General features: G+C 33.5%; 3 protein-coding genes across 3 annotated transcripts in view; 1 reads left to right on the top strand and 2 right to left on the bottom strand.

Annotated features, from left to right (window-relative positions):
- Window positions 1-3,032: 3,032 nt before the first annotated feature.
- Window positions 3,033-4,343, bottom strand: LOC123663935. Its single transcript, XM_045598575.1, has 3 exons — window positions 4,314-4,343; window positions 3,669-3,968; window positions 3,033-3,458 (listed from the first exon to the last, which is right to left on the bottom strand). The coding sequence occupies exons 1-3, from the start codon at window positions 4,341-4,343 to the stop codon at window positions 3,033-3,035; spliced, it is 756 nt and encodes a 251-aa protein (XP_045454531.1).
- A 5,088-nt stretch (window positions 4,344-9,431) lies between these two features.
- LOC123663934 lies at window positions 9,432-12,476 on the top strand. The gene is made up of 3 exons (XM_045598574.1): window positions 9,432-9,458; window positions 10,867-10,973; window positions 11,064-12,476. The coding sequence occupies exons 1-3, from the start codon at window positions 9,432-9,434 to the stop codon at window positions 12,319-12,321; spliced, it is 1,392 nt and encodes a 463-aa protein (XP_045454530.1). The 3' UTR covers window positions 12,322-12,476.
- A 591-nt stretch (window positions 12,477-13,067) lies between these two features.
- Window positions 13,068-16,127, bottom strand: part of LOC123664093 (rho guanine nucleotide exchange factor 17) — an 89,731-nt gene continuing 86,671 nt past the window's right edge. The window contains exon 20 of the mRNA XM_045598706.1: window positions 13,068-14,593. Coding sequence (XP_045454662.1) covers window positions 14,307-14,593 — 287 coding nt within the window. The 3' untranslated portion in view covers window positions 13,068-14,306. The remainder of the gene's footprint in view (window positions 14,594-16,127) is intronic.

Here is a 16,127-nt window from a genome sequence, read left to right as displayed (position 1 = left end):
GTTCAAATTCTAAATTAATCTATGTCATTGTGATTAGAAGTGAAAATTAATAATGCATTTAGAAAAAAAAATAATTGTTTTTCTTTTTTTATTTGAATTTGTTCTATTTTAAAATAGGTACATATTAGTAATGTTAAATTTGTCTAGAATAATAGATGCAATATTTTACATACGTCTTCTGGGAAAGAAATCTTTGTGCGACACAAAAATTGACAGTCATGTGTATATAATAGACATACACTTAAACAAACAGTATGTGACTAAATTTATCATTTATAATATTCTATTTATAATACAAAAATCCGACAAAATAGTGATAAAAATCTTAAGTATTTGTTATTTTAAAATGTAATATTACATATCCATTTTATATTTTAAGTTTCCTCATGACTCATAACATGTTATCAACACTTCGACCGACATAAAACGGTGTAAAAATAAACAACCACTCGTTCGCTCTATTCAGGGCCGATATCAATGTAAATACGACTATAATTCCAAATGTTTATTACGTATTAATAGCTATTATCAGATGTAAACGTTATGTTACTAAAATTACTTTGATGTTTATATTGTTGATGTTAAAATGATAAGGTTATTGATATACGTTCGACAAGTCCTTTGGCACAATTTCCAGTGACCCTGCTATCTGCTCCGTGGGTTGTGGATCCGATTCCTGCCCTGAGTCGTCGGTTTACATATATATATATAACTGCTGGCGAATCAAAGACGAACAGCAGCGTTTCCAGTGCGATAAAGCTAGTCCTGCGGTCATCAACCCGCTAGCCCAGCGTAGTGACTTGAGTCAAAACCCATGAGCTCGCGCCAAAAATTTCAGTCCTCAGTTTCCGGCGGTCTAAGTGTCTATATATATAGCTAAGAAAACGTTTACGCATGTAAATAATGTAAGATTATGTTACATATAAATATATTCATCACATCACAGCAGCCTTTCGCAGTCCACTACTGGACATAGGCCTTTACAAGTTCACGCCAAAAATGGCGTGAACTCATGTGTTTTACCCATAGTTTCCACGCTGGGTGGTCAACGGGTTGGTGGCCGCAGGGCTGGTTTTGTTGCACCGAAGACGTACTGCCCGTCTTCGGCCTGTGTATTTCAAAGCCAGCTGTTGGATGGTTATCCCGCCATCGGTCATAATATATAAATATATTGTTATAAGGAAAATGTGTTGTTCGTTTAGATAATGTAAGATATAATTATATAAAATAACTGTAACAAAAAAAATAACAATAAAAAAATCATAGATAATTTATACATCTAGAATAAATAATAGAAGAGTTACAAAAAAAAAATTGTACCATACGTTAGAATAAGAACCGGTCGGTGGACTCACGTCTCTGTTAGAGACATTAAGTTAGTCTAACTTAAACAATGATGTTGTTGAATAACGCCTACCTTGATTGAAAAAAAAAACATGTTTTAAATATAAAAAAGGACATGGGACAATCTTTACTTATATAATTTTATCTTAAATAAATTTCATGTAGTGCATTATAAAATTAATGGAGCATGTAAGAAAACAAAAAAAAAAAAAAAAAAAAACATTGTCGTAAGTGATTATTCTAGTTATTGTTATTTAATTTAATTCTAATAATTATTCTAATTATTATTATTATATAATTATATATATCTCTCACGGTCAGTTTTGGACTCACTACGAAATAGAGAAAATAATCTCAATACTTGAAAATTAAAATTTAAATAAAAAAAGGCATGGGCACTCAAGAGCCTATGGATGTTAAAATTTAAATAAAAAAAAAAAAATAAAATTGTAAACAAGCAAGCAACGTAAAAATTTCTATTTCGGTCGGAGTTATTTTTACCCAAAATTTAGGATTATCCCAACGCTATTTCCACACTCATTAAGTCAGGGTAAATAAAGGAAACGATTTCCTGAAAATATATAAGCCTTTGTAAACAACGGTAACTAAACAAAGAAGATTCAACAAGTTATAACTCTACAAGTTATTTTATGCTCACAAAAGAAAGCTTTGAGTAGACTACAATAAACATTTTAACAGCAATTTGAAAGAAATAATTTATTTCTGTGAACGTTTAGAAATGACTTGAAGCTATTATCTGCATCAAGCTTACTGTATACCCTATATACCTAGTATATAATGTAACAAAAAATGAAATAAAAATATAAAAAAAAACTTTTGCTTATATTAAGTAAAATTTACAATATATCAAATCTAAATAAATGTAGCCTACAATGTTTTATATGAGTCACAATATTGAATTTTCATAAAAGGTATTTGTTTAAGTATTAACATATGCAAACTATAATATAATATTTATAATATTGAAAGAAAGATGTTTATTTGAGCCACTAACAAATCTTGAACATTGAAATTTTTACACGCATAGTCAAATACTTATTTAAAATAAAAAGCGTTATATTATATATTTATCATATGACGTTTTTTGTGCTGAAACAATATGTACGTTATTAGTACACTGTACTTTGAAAATTTTTAAACAAATTAATGCAAATCCGAAACATATAATTAAACACTTTTACACTACCTAATGTAGATATGCAAACTGTTAACAATAAATTTCTCTAAAATACTTATTCGGACATCTGATAAACTGGCTTGATATATTCGACACGGGTTTCACATATTCACATTTGCGCTTACCTATGACAGGAGCTACGTATTCTATCATACGATATATAAATGTAGGTATAAAGTCGAGCTCTGTATTTCTGTATGCAAATGTTCCTTATTATACATTAAAAAAAAAAAAACAATGAATAAATAATTATGTGGTGTCATGCGACACCAGGTAGGGACGAAGTTCCTTCGGATAGTATATTTTTTATTTTTTTATTTATTTATTTTGTTTCAGACATAGTCCATATCTTATATATTAGTATTACAAAAACAACTTATATCTAATGTTAGTAAATCAATATAAATACATATAGAAGCAAATAAAAATATCAAATAACAAATAAAATCAATAAAAAGCACAAGTAATAGCTATCTGGACACAACCCTCGTCAGTCTGAATGCAGCCGTATCCAGTGGCGCAGTATTGCCGAGTCCCAGCGGTCCGCTAGTGTACTCAGAATGCCGTTCGAGCTGGTTCGTAGCCTCCGGAGCATGGATGCACACCTCTTACGAATAATAGCATTAAAGCTTTCAACGCGCCTCGTAGTAAACATTTCGGAGGCACTGCAGTAACGCGGCAACTTGGGCAGCACTCTGAATGCATTATTGTACTGGACTCTCAGGGCGTTGTACGCACGCCGCGTATACCTGACCCAAAGGCTGCAGGTGTAAAAGGATTGGCAATATGCCTTAAACAGAGCTACCTTCACACTATCAGTACACCTTGCGAACCTTCGAGCCAGCATGTTGCAGCGCACGGCCAGCGCCCTGCGCTCTCGCTCCAAATACTCGTCATCGCTGAGGTTGTCCGAAACCTAGTGACCCAGATACTTAAAACGTTCTACTCTATTTAAAGCAACACCCCCAAGATATAAAGATGGCACATTCGCATAGACTTTCTTGCCGGCTTTAAACACTAGGAGTTCACTCATTTTCGAGTTGTATCTGAGTCCCTGGGCTTCAGCATACCTTTCACAAATCCGCATTAATTTGCGCAGTACACTTATATATGGGCTTAACAGTACCATATCATCAGCGTAACTGATCTTATTTACGCAGATGCCCTCCACATAACAACCAATGTTGCTGTTTCTAAGCTCACCAAGTAATCCGTTCATATACAGGTTAAATAAACGAGGCGAGGTCAAGCCCCCTTGTCTCACCCCACACTCCAACCCGTACATTTCTGAGTGCATGCCCGCCCACTTCACAACATTCCGTTGGTTGTAGTACCAGTATTCCAGGACAGATGCAACCTGGCAAGGTACATCAGTCTCCTCCCTTAATTTTGTCCAGAGCACATCATATCGTATTGTATCAAAAGCCTTAAAGTATAGAAGCAACACAATTTGAAAAAAAATGTTTAATTTTATATATATTTTCTAGTTCTTGATTTTTTTTTAATTTGTTGTTTGGTCTTTTATAGTGGTGTTTTTTGTAAAAGTTTTATTTTATATAATGAATATTTCTGAATATCAATTTCACCCTGAACAGTTTTAACGTTATCCCATTTAATATAAAATAACTTTGCCTTTTTGTAAAGATTCTCGATTTTTTATATTTTTTTCTTTCGTAATTCTGTACCTCTGCTAATTAAAAACAAAAATATTCAATGTATTATTATATTTTGAAATAATTTCAACAATATTTGAATATAAAATAAATCTTACTCTCACATATGCTTTATTAGTATTGTTCATGAATTTGCTCTTTGTGTCACTTTACTATATTGCGCCGTACGCCATCTTTGTTTACCATTTAGGAGACTTTAAAAAAAAGGAATATACAAATAGACACTACACCCCAACGATAGCTATTTTAATTCATTATTTTACCAAAAAAACGCCAAAATTTATAGCGTTAATGTTAAATGAGTTTTGTTTTACATACGTCATATTATACAGTTGTGTGACTGATATTACGTCACTGCCGTTATATATTTTTCGTACCGTTTTAGTCTCACATTTTTCTCATTTCGGTCGCCCAGTCAAATGTCAAGCCTGCCATAAGGAACTTCGTTCCAATAAATGCACATCACATGAGTAATAGGCGATTTTTAAATTTATGTCTTTCAGATAATCTTTGGTTAAAGCAGATGAAGAGAATAATTTTCCGAAGCGAATAATTTTCATTCCATGAGAGACATAATATTAACCTAAACCAATAGCTCTGCGTGCTCTTTCTATTGCGGTACAAAGACCTACACCTAGTCGAAAAACAAGTCTTTGTTTAAATAAAATAGCTATAAAATATAAGTTAAAACTTAGTGTTGGATGAGAATACGTAGTTGACTTTTTAAATTGTATAAAAAACATTATAACACCACTTAAAAATCTTGCGATTAGTGTTAAACACTTACCAGGTTTATAACGAGTTCATTTTCAAGTCATAACTATGTTATAGCGTCTTCGGTGCGATAAAACCAGCCCTGTTGTGACAAACCCGCCTACCCAGCGTAGTGACTATGGGAAAAACACATGAGTTTGTGCCATTTTTGGCGCGAACTTGTAGAGGCCTATGTGCAACAGTGGTTTGCGATAGGCTGAAGTGAACTATTTTATATTAAATACGTAATTGATATTCACCACTGGATAATTGTAGAAATTAAATGTGGTATACATCCCACCTATTTCAATACAGTTCAGGACTTCATCATTATCATCATTACAGCCTATACAGTCCACTGCTGGACATAGGCCTCCACAAGTTTACGCCAAAAAAACGTGAACTCATGTGTTTTGCCCATAGTCACCACGCTGGGCAGGCGGGTTGGTGACCGCAGTAGGGGCTTTGTCGCACCGAAGATGCTGCTGCTCGTCTTCGGCCTGTGTATTTCAAAGCCAGCAGTTGGATGGTTATCCCGCCATCGGTCGGCTTCTTAAGTTCCAAGGTGGTTGTGGAACCTTGTTATCCCTTAGTCGCCTCTTACGACACCCACGGGAAGAGAGGGGGTGGCTAAATTCTTTAGTGCCGTAGCCACACAGCACATTCAGGACTTACCATTATCTATTTCTCTTCCTATGTGTTATAAAAATCAAACAATATTAATTTAATTTTAACTTAAAGTTAAAATTGCACGTAAGTGAAATTTTATACTGAAAAACAAAGCTATAATTTTGTACACTATCTTTCATAAATGTTGTATAAACTTAACAATGCAATTGCTACGAAAGTGAGGCTACGTTTGTAGAAGTGCTACGAATACATATAGCGCCTTATTTAATGATATCGCACACTTTAAGTCAGAAATTTTAAAAACATTGAATTAAATCTATTTAACCCTATCTGTATATTTGGTAAGGCTAATATTTTTGAGGCTTTATCAGAGAGTAAGATCCTTCTCAGAGGCTAAAGAACAAATGGTGCTTTTTAATACCAACTTCCCTTTTTATACTTTTTAGATGTGTTTACCGAAGCAAGTAATGGGCACACAACTACACAGGCAATCTTATTATTACTAAAAATCTCCAAGGAATAGCGAGGACATTAGGGAAGAAGGGATCGTCTTCGTTTTAAATATATATTTATTTATATTGTATATGATTTTGTTATAGATTTGTCCAAATGCCTAATAAATGTACGTATCGTATATTCGTGATGTAAAAATTAGTTGTTAAGATATTATTGTATCATTACAATCTTATATATTTGACCTTATTTTTATCACTTTCAAGGTATATCTAACAAGATAATTCACACATATTTAAAACACAAACATTATTTATTTATGAGTTTTTTTGCAAATGATATAAAGATATGACATAAATATGTGTCGAATATTTCGATAATAATAAATACCTCACACTCAATGACCCAGTAAGAATTACTTCTTCAGTCTTACTATTTCGGTCGTCTGGAAACTCACGCAATTTAAAAGTAAATACCGCGACAAACAACTGTATGGTATAGCAAGGATTGAACTTGTGACCATCAGCGCAACGCGTCATCTCTATTTTTAAATGTTAAGCTAATTGTTCTTTTGATGTGAGAATTCCATTTCATAAAAGTAAATGACTATTATAATTACTACTATAATTGGGTTTTGCTCGCAAACGAAAAATAAAACTGACTTAATTACATATACAACTAATGCAACGTTACCGACGAAAAAATAGAAAAGTAAATACGCGTTATAAAAGATTACTCAAAAAATAGTCATCAGGTCTTGTTTAAATGAGACTACAAGACAAGCATTAGCTTTCGACTAAAAAAAAAGAATAATCTAAATCGGCCTATCCAATAAAAAGTTCTGAGGAAAAATATATAAAAAATATATTCAAACTGAAAACCTCCTCCTCTTTTTAAAGTCGGTTATTTTATTTATTTATTTTTTTAATACACATAAAAGATATGATTCGTGATGACGATATACCACTGAATTTGATAACTCACAAACAGTAAGGAAATTTGTTATATTAGGGGTTTAAACTATTTTATGTATCTAGATATTTTATTTATTATTTTTTTCTGCATCCACACTGTCAAGAGGAACCATATTAATAAATATACTTGAGTCATTTGACTCTGTCATCATCAGGTTCAAATGTAAATATCTAGAAAATGGAAATAATTATGCCTCAAATATAGACTTTCAATAATAATAATAATTTTAATCCTCGATCGTCTTATATTTACCTACATGCTTGATATTTCTTCACACACAATTCTAAGGTTTAAAGTAAATAGTTACAGGTAGACGTGAGATTTTTATTTTCAAGTTAATGATTTAAAGAAGGATTCTAAAACATTTTTGAATATCATATCAAAAATTGACCGCTCCAGCGGGGTTCGAACCCGCGTCTCCGACTGACCGTGTCGGCGCTCTTGCCAATTAAGCTATGGAACGATGTACCCGCTAGAGCGAAATTTTTGATATGATGATTTTTATTTTCGGTTTAAGCGAACCGTGGCGCCGTCTATAGTGAGTTCTTTACAGAGACCCGTAACTATTCAAAGTTTCATATTACAATGAAAATCTTTGACAGGAATGTTTGAATGAAAATGTTTAGAATTCCTAATGTGTGGGTAACACAAAAATAAAATCGTACATATTAAAGAAGGATGTAATAATTAAACAATTTTATCGGATTGTATCGTGGAGGACAGTCCCCCGTGACCATGGTTGCTGTAAAGTATCCAAAACGTTGGGCTTTTAAAAAACTTAATAAGCCGCGATATAATCCGAAAAATGTGTTTCATTATAATGAGTGAAATTCGCGTAAAAATTGAAAAACAATAAAGAAGTATGTATTTACTCCAGTTTGATACAAAATAAAAAAAAATCTTAATGTCATATTGCCATTTAACCCCAATTTCCCCGCTTAGTTTCACTTCTTTTCTAATCAAGGAAACTGGACACACATCTCGCGTCAGTCAAGTAACATTGTTAAGACGAATGTTGTTTTTTTTTGCATTTAGTAAGAAGGTTTTAATGAAAGTAAAATAGCTTTATTTGTAAATGTACGTATTATATTATACTCATGTCAAACTAAAAATATAATGTAAACAAATTACAAATTTTTACTATATTAAATTAAAGGTTTTATTAAAGGTTTATAATATTTTCTGTAATATTTATTTTTCTCATAAAACAGCCTGTTTATTGAAGAATTTAGGCTATAATTTTTTTTACAGTGACTCAATATAATTACAAATCAGCTAAAAATTTAAATATTACCACCAAAAAAAAATAGACAATTTTATTTGCTTTGGACATGAATATAATAATCAAATTTGAATATTTTTGTACTTCAAATAAAACATAACATATTCATTGAAAGATATCGAATAGGTTATTGACGAATCCCTCAAACTATTCGAGGGTTGTGATTCTAATGTTTTTATTAATTTTAATATTAATAAAAACTCTCTCATTGCCTTTTCATTTTTTTTTATCATCGTGTTCTTTTGGTATTTCAGTAGTAGCCTACTTCTAATTCTAGATTTCCAGGTATCTAAATAATATTCTAGTTTGGTTAAGTACCAACGTTCTATCCAATTTTTTTCATTTATAATGTTATGGAGTGATGAATGCTACTTAATAATGAAACATTTATAATCTTTAAAATATTTTAATTACTTGCCGCCGTACTTGTAGTTTTGTGGTTCAAATGTCTTAAGTTACTATAAGTGAACAAAAGTCTAAATAAACTATAGAGAAATGCTGTGTTTTAGTTGCGAAATTGTGTGAGTATTCTCGTAGACATACACTAACCTCTATTGCAATAGTAAATTATTATTATCAGCGAGTGACGATGATAACTGTACTTTCTGGCATAGGATCCATTGTGATTTAATACTATATATATCTTTTGTAATTCAACTTGTGGCGACATCTATCGCGCAACATACTAACTACGTAATTAGAGAAAAACTGATGTATGCTACATCGCGCTATCAGAGTTTTCAATGTGATTGAGTATATATACAACAACCCGACAACAACCGTGGGGCGTTAGCCCGCCATCCACGACTCCCGTCTGGTTGGAGGATCCTCCTCTTGCGATGGCGGACGAGAACTTCACAACCTATTCTTCGCATCCCCAAACTGGTGACCCCGACGTGACCCTCACCCTGTTCCGACGTGACCCTCACCCTGTTCCGACGTGATCCTCACCCTGTTCCGACGTAATCCTCACATCCCCAAAAACGTATCAAAGACTAACTGTGCCGAGCAGTTTCCCCCACTTAAATTTGAGAAAAAACGTACCAAAATATTTTTAAACCATTATGGTGCAACTCTGGCGACTTACGCCAACCTTTTTTTCACCAGAGAAAATCTCTAACGGATGCCTCCAGCCCAGAGGAGCTGGAGGGTATGTCCGATTCGCTCGGACTAAAACATCTGGGGTGTTCCTTCGACACGCCTGGGCGAAATCACGGGGACGTAGTTACACTTCCGCGATAATTATCAGGCCTGCGGCTTGACTCTATTTTATCTTGATTTTATTTTATCATCTAAATATGCGTCCAAATTAAACGCTACTAAGGACAAAGTTTATTCATAAAATTATCTTTTTGCCAAAGTATTTTTTATTCGTAAGGAATCATATATATACTATTTAGAATTATTTTAAAACTATGATATCTTGTAAGTTATTTATTGAAATCAAATGATGTTATGGACAATTTTGTTCAGAAATAAATACTTGTGATTAATTACGTATTTATTTGGATTAAGATGTATATCATGTCTATAAAACCACGTTCACAAATAGTGCATTATTTTTGAACGAACTGGATTACCATAAAAAGGAGTTTTAATGAGTTAATCTTAAGAGATAGGCATATACCATCGCGGACTTTTTTTACGACTTTTAATTGCAATTAATCCCGTCATACACAGTTTTTGGAAAAGGTAAGGAAAGCTCTCAAAAAAGTAATTTTAAAATTTTCGTAACATTTTTTATTTATGCTCAGCTCTTGTTGGTCGTAGCGTGATGTTATATAAAGTATATGTAGACATTTTCGGTAGATGGACTATTTTACGCATTTTTTTTTTTTAAATTTGAACAGCAGATTCTAAGATTAGCGTTTAAACAATAGAAGATAGTTATTTTATTTAATTTTAGATAAATCTAAACAAAAGCTTCCTATTTCAGGCAGATAAAATAGTAAAAAAGACATTTTTTTACTAAGAAAGGTTTTTTTTAATTATATAAATTAAAATATGAAGGAGCACTTACCCTTACCGTAAGTCAAGAACAATAGCTAGTACGCATTGTTTTAATTTGATAACGGTCACATGTCCCAACAGTAATAGTGAACAAATAAAATAAAAAATAAAAACTTATTACGGCACCACCCCTAGGGAGATCCGCCTACGTTCTATGCCTTTATAAAAGCTGCAACTGTTTCTACAGCTTTCACAAACACACCAGCAACTGAGAAGTAACCATCACTTGACCGAGAATCTTGAATACCACGATATTAATATGGTACTCTACAACTAGTGACGGAAATATATGTGAGTATTCTAAAGCATTTATATAAAATATTACTAAAAATTTTCTACATTTAGATTTTGTTTTCTGTTTATTGAAACATTTTACAATTAGTAACGAAATGTAATTGAATAATAAAACATTGTTCTACGTAAATGTAATTATAATTAAATAATATAAATAAAAGACTTTTTCTTTCGTTTCAGACATTAATATGAGGAAAAAATTATTTCTATTATTATTACTTTTATTCATATCTAACGATTTTGTTTTTGGTCAGAATGGAAATAAAAGTAAATCGGTAAAACTCGATAATAAAAAGCATGAAAGCCATAGAAAAGAAAATAAAACACGTCAAAAGAGAACAGTAAATGAAGAGATCGAAAATCTATTTATACCCGAAAAAGAGTTAAATTTACATCATTTAGAAGAGCGAGGCAGAACGATTAAATTAAAACCAATTGTAGAAAATAATATACCATTTTGGGGTAACAGAGGCAGACGAGAAAGTGCTTCAGATGAAACAGTTCCAGATGTCCAGCTACCATCATCTAATACACACTACCATAAACATCCCGGAAAAAATCAAAAATTACTTTTAAACCTCGATGAAAACACGAGAAGAGATGATGTGGATTCACCATTTTGGGGTAATCGTGGGAGACGAGATTCTGATGAATCTGAAGAAAATGACGTGGACCTATTTCCGACTAACCGAGGTCAAATAGAAGACGATGAACCTTTTTGGGGTACAAGAGGCCGAAGAGAGGAAGATTCTCCTTTCTGGGGTAACCGTGGAAGACGTGACGATGATGAACCATTCTGGGGTAACCGAGGTAGAAGGGAGGAATCCGAACCATTCTGGGGTAATAGAGGAAGAAGAGAAACGTTTGAACCCTTTTGGGGCAGCCGCGGAAAGAAGAAAATTCAAAATCGACATATTGATAATGGGGGTTTTGAACCGTTTTCAGGAAATCGAGCTATATCGAAAGAAAAATTAGCAGATTCTATTATTGAAGCTTTTAAGAACGTGCAAGATAATATGAACGATATATCAAAATATAAGCGTAACGAGTTACAGACACCGTTCTGGATGAGTAGAGGGAGAGAAAGTAAGCTGAAACACTTGTTCAGTGGAATCGCTAGAAATCGTTTTCAAAACTTGCCTAGCTTTATAAAAGAATCAACAAACAGCGAAGTGCGCCCAAATCGTCATGAACCGAATACACTGCATGACAACAGAATCTATGCTGAAGAACCAAGTTATATTCTAGTAGAACGAAGTAGTCGTTCGTCGGCCGAAGAGGATCCCTATTTTATTTCAAGAGGCAAAAAGTATGGTGACTTTGAATTAGCTGAAGCTACTCGCGGTAGACGTGGAGCACTAGAAGAAATAGTAAAATCAGTGCGAAATGATCCTTATTACATAGCTAGAGGCAAAAAAGATCAATATTACATGAAAATCGGAAATTCATCATTGTCACGAGATGCTTTACTCAAAACAAAGGATCTGGTTTGTTCAACTGTTGATCTAGTATTGACGAAGCATGATGGAAGTAGGGAAAAAAGAGTGACAAAGGATAATGACAGAGAAAGACGGACAATATTGAAAAAATTGGCTCAACACTTGCAAATTGATCCATATTATGTTAGCAGAGGAAAGAAAAATACAGAGTTGTATATCGGCGATCCTTTGGAACAATTTATTAAAAACATCGAAATTTTATGTAATTGATTTGTCTAGAAATGGCAAAGTAACCTAACGATAAACAATTAAATGTGCTATGAATTTCAAAAAAATGTAAAAAAAAAGTTATATGAATAGGCTGCAATAATTGTTATGAGAGTATAATAAAGATTCGTTAATAAAATAAATTCAGTGCAATTTTATATCTAGAGTAATAAGTAAAATACCCGCTTACAAGTAATACTGATATTCTAATAAAATTAAATTAAAATTGAAAGTACTTTAAAAAGTAAAACTTACTTTTAGAGTAAAATAAATCGAGTATTTTAATTATTTATCTCCTATTCAGTTATGTCAGACCTCGTTAAATTGAATTTTGAAAGAAAATTAAATAAATGTTTCTTAAATAGTCGTCAATTTAAATGTTGTGTCTTCCCGTGGGTGTCGTAAGAGGCGACTAAGGGATAACACAGTTCCACTACTACCTTGGAACTTAAAAAGCCGACCGGTGACGGGATAATCATCCAACTGCTTGCTTTGAAATACTCAGGCCGAAGACGGGCAGCAGCGTCTTCGGTGCGACAAAGCCAGCCCTGCGGTCACCAACCCGCCTGCCCAGCGTGGTGACTATGGGCAAAACACATGAGTTCAGGCCATCTTGGCGTGAACTTGTGGAGGCCTATGTCCAGCAGTGGACTGCGAAAGGCTGCTGTGATGATGATGATGATGTCAATTTTAAAACACTGAGTTTTCAAGGCTTTGGAATTGTTACGATAAAATAAAAAGCAAGTTTATAGTGCGATTTGCATTTATTCTTCTGCAGTATCGTTTTTACCTACTTCAGCCACATATTAAAATAGTTACAAATTTTGCTCTCACTTTAAAAATGGGTCGGTAACATAAAAGAGTTTTACTTGAGCAATAATTATAATTTCTGTTTAAGCTGCGCATTATCAACTTTTAGATAAAGTTACATTTATTCCATTAAAAACTATTAAGAGATCTACTAATAACAATTATCTTGAATCGAGATTTTACACAGACGACATTTTTTTATTATTATAAGTACTCCTCGGTAACACATTACAAGTGAAGTATTTTATGAACATATATTTATTTAATTTATTAGGTACACATTGATCATTTTAATTAATCTAGTAAAGATCGACACAACTATTTTAATAGCGAAATAATTACGGACATTTAACATTTTTATTCATTGATATGATTAGATAGGTACACGTAAATCTTTCTAAAATATATTTTTGTGATATAAATCGTCAGTTAGGTACAGGTAAATTAGGTGAAGCTGGCAGTTACTACACATTTACATATTACATTTGTGTAGTTGTGTATGTAAGCGTACGGCGTGACGTAACACTACATACAAATCACGAAAAAATCATTTGTCTCTTTTACACATAAGTCAAACTTACAAGTGTGACAGAAACAGGTAATTTTTAATTTCAGCTATATTATATTATTACAAAGTATTAACATATTTTTTTAATCGTCTATCAGTTGACGGTTTATTCAGATGTTTTGTTAAAAATATGCATTATTTTGAGTACTTATGAACATGCCAGGTTTCAATAACCAACCTATACGTAAAGGACTAATAATGATCCGATTCCTTAATTTATGACACTTTTAATAATACTGCACGATGTTACATATTTCATATTGACACACAATATAAATTCCATATTTGATAATATTTGACATTTCATGTCTCACTTAATCAATAATAATCTCAATACAGAAATCTATATGCCACAACGGCGCAAAACAATCAAAATTTATTCATATCTTAAATTTAAAATTTGTTCATATCAACATTTTTCTGAAAAAGCTGGAACATTAAATCAACAAAAACTTGTGATAAAATTAGGCTTCGCAGCGATAAACGAACTATCGATATCAAGCAGTGTATAAAATCGTCACATGTATATTTGAGAACATTCGTTAGAAGTTCTCTTCCGGAACCTTCTGTTCCGGGAGCGCGTTGAAACCCTGTAGGCCGTGTAATTCTTTCATACTCGCCATATGAGTAGGTGATTCGTGGAATCTTCTCTCCCCGCGTCTTCTGTCATAGACGAACTTCTGAAGTCTTCATAACCATCTCCGCCAGAGATGATTAAAGTCTCCTTATTATTTTGGGTGGTTTCCGTCTGCTTTTGTAGTTTCTCAGCATTCGTCGAGCGTCGGCTCAAAGTCTTGGATTTTAAGCTTTGGGTCGGCTTTGCGGCAGGTTTTTGCGGTACCGGGTTTTCGACTATCGTCAGAAATCGGACGTGCCCGGTGTGACCATACATAACACCTAAAATTGTATAAACCACGATAATACAAGCAACTCATACACAACTCGTATTAATAAAGAGAAAAGTTTGTTGGTCTAATGGAGTCACAAGCGCACTCCAGGACAAAATTAAACATCTAGAATAGAAAATAATTATGTTGTGAATTGTTAAACATTTTTGAATATCATATCAAAAATTGACCGCTCCAGCTATGGAACGATACATAGCTTAATTGGCTAGAGCGCCGACAGGGTCAGTCGGAGACGCGGGTTCGATCCCCGCTGGAGCGGTCAATTTTTGATATGATATTCAAAAATGTTTAGAATTCCTAATGTATGGGTAACACAAAAATAAAATCGTACATATTGTATATTGTTGTTATTTCTATTGGTAATCTTAAGAAACAAATAAATATTTTCGAAACTTGCCATGTTGTAACATTTAAGAGAGAATTTTAGACATCGTCCGGATAAAACCTTAACCTAATGATACTTTTATTATTTCCTATTCTGCATACATTCAGCCTGTAGCACCACACTGCTGGGCTGATAAGCATCTTTCTCTATGTAGGAGATGGATTAGGGCTTAATCCACCACGCTGCTACAATGCGGGTTGGCGGATATTTCCTTACTATGAGTAACGATCGCTGTCAGGTGTACGGTGGGAAAACGCACAAAGACTAACAACCAGATCGGGAATAAATATTTGTATATTCCCAAATATCCACTCCGAGCGGGAATCGAACCCGCGACCGTCTGTGATTAGGTGCCGCCGACACGGCACACACACCAGAGCAATCGTCACACGGAAGACGTGAACACGTCGAACTACACGGAGCGATTATCTGACTGATTTAATAAATATAAAAATATAAATAAATGCCACAGTAATGCATAAGGAAATACCAAGGATTCTAGGTATGCTAAATTGAGGTAGGGCACAGCGGAAATTTCCTGCTTAAAATATGGAGCAGCCCGACTGGGGTAGTACCTCGATCTTGCAGAATATCATAGGTAAATAATACTGTTTTCAAGTAGTGTTTTGTTCCTGTTGGCGAGTAAGGTGACCAGAGCTCCTGGGGGGAATAGGGGATAGGGTCGGCAACGCGCTTGCAATGCTTCTGGTGTTGCAGACGTGTATAAGCTGCGGTAATCGCTTGACATTAGAATAGCCGACGCCGACGACGCCGTTGCCGACGTATAGTGCGTTCGACGAGTCAAGATACCAAATATAAACAAACCAAATGCGAGGTCGTTCAACTATGTAGGGTTTTGTAACCTTTTTTTTTTACTTACACAAAAATTTTAAATGTAAAATATATTTATATTTTGTAATTACTGAATTAAATATAATTATGTATTTAATATTTGATACTTCTCAAATAATAATTATCGAAATATAAAAAATCACCCGAGCGCTTCAGGACACGAAATGAAATAAAAATAAATAATACAAATTCAAAGGGCCGTACGCGGTCCGATTGTTTTCAAGGCCAGTTAAAATATCGTTCGACCTTCCAGAGAGACGTGAAGCAGATAGCAAACAGACAAGAT

This window comes from Melitaea cinxia, chromosome 21 (genome assembly GCF_905220565.1).
Source record: "Melitaea cinxia chromosome 21, ilMelCinx1.1, whole genome shotgun sequence".
NCBI classification, from domain to species: Eukaryota; Metazoa; Arthropoda; class Insecta; order Lepidoptera; family Nymphalidae; genus Melitaea; species Melitaea cinxia.
Note: the sequence above shows the minus strand (reverse complement) of the source record. Positions and strands in the feature narration are given on the sequence as shown.

What these genes read in the sequence shown, in the direction of transcription:
- LOC123663935 (XM_045598575.1), bottom strand. Translation starts at nt 4,343, where the DNA reads ATGAACAATACTAATAAAGCATATGTGAGA. An exon ending in CTAATAAAGCATATGTGAGA is followed by an intron (nt 3,969 to 4,313) that starts GTAAGATTTATT and finishes CTATACTTTAAG; the next exon opens with GCTTTTGATACAATACGATA. An exon ending in TCAGTTACGCTGATGATATG is followed by an intron (nt 3,459 to 3,668) that starts GTACTGTTAAGC and finishes CTGGGTCACTAG; the next exon opens with GTTTCGGACAACCTCAGCGA.
- LOC123663934 (XM_045598574.1), top strand. Translation starts at nt 9,432, where the DNA reads ATGCCTCCAGCCCAGAGGAGCTGGAGG. An exon ending in CAGCCCAGAGGAGCTGGAGG is followed by an intron (nt 9,459 to 10,866) that starts GTATGTCCGATT and finishes GTTTTTGGTCAG; the next exon opens with AATGGAAATAAAAGTAAATC. An exon ending in GTAAATGAAGAGATCGAAAA is followed by an intron (nt 10,974 to 11,063) that starts TCTATTTATACC and finishes AGAAAATAATAT; the next exon opens with ACCATTTTGGGGTAACAGAG.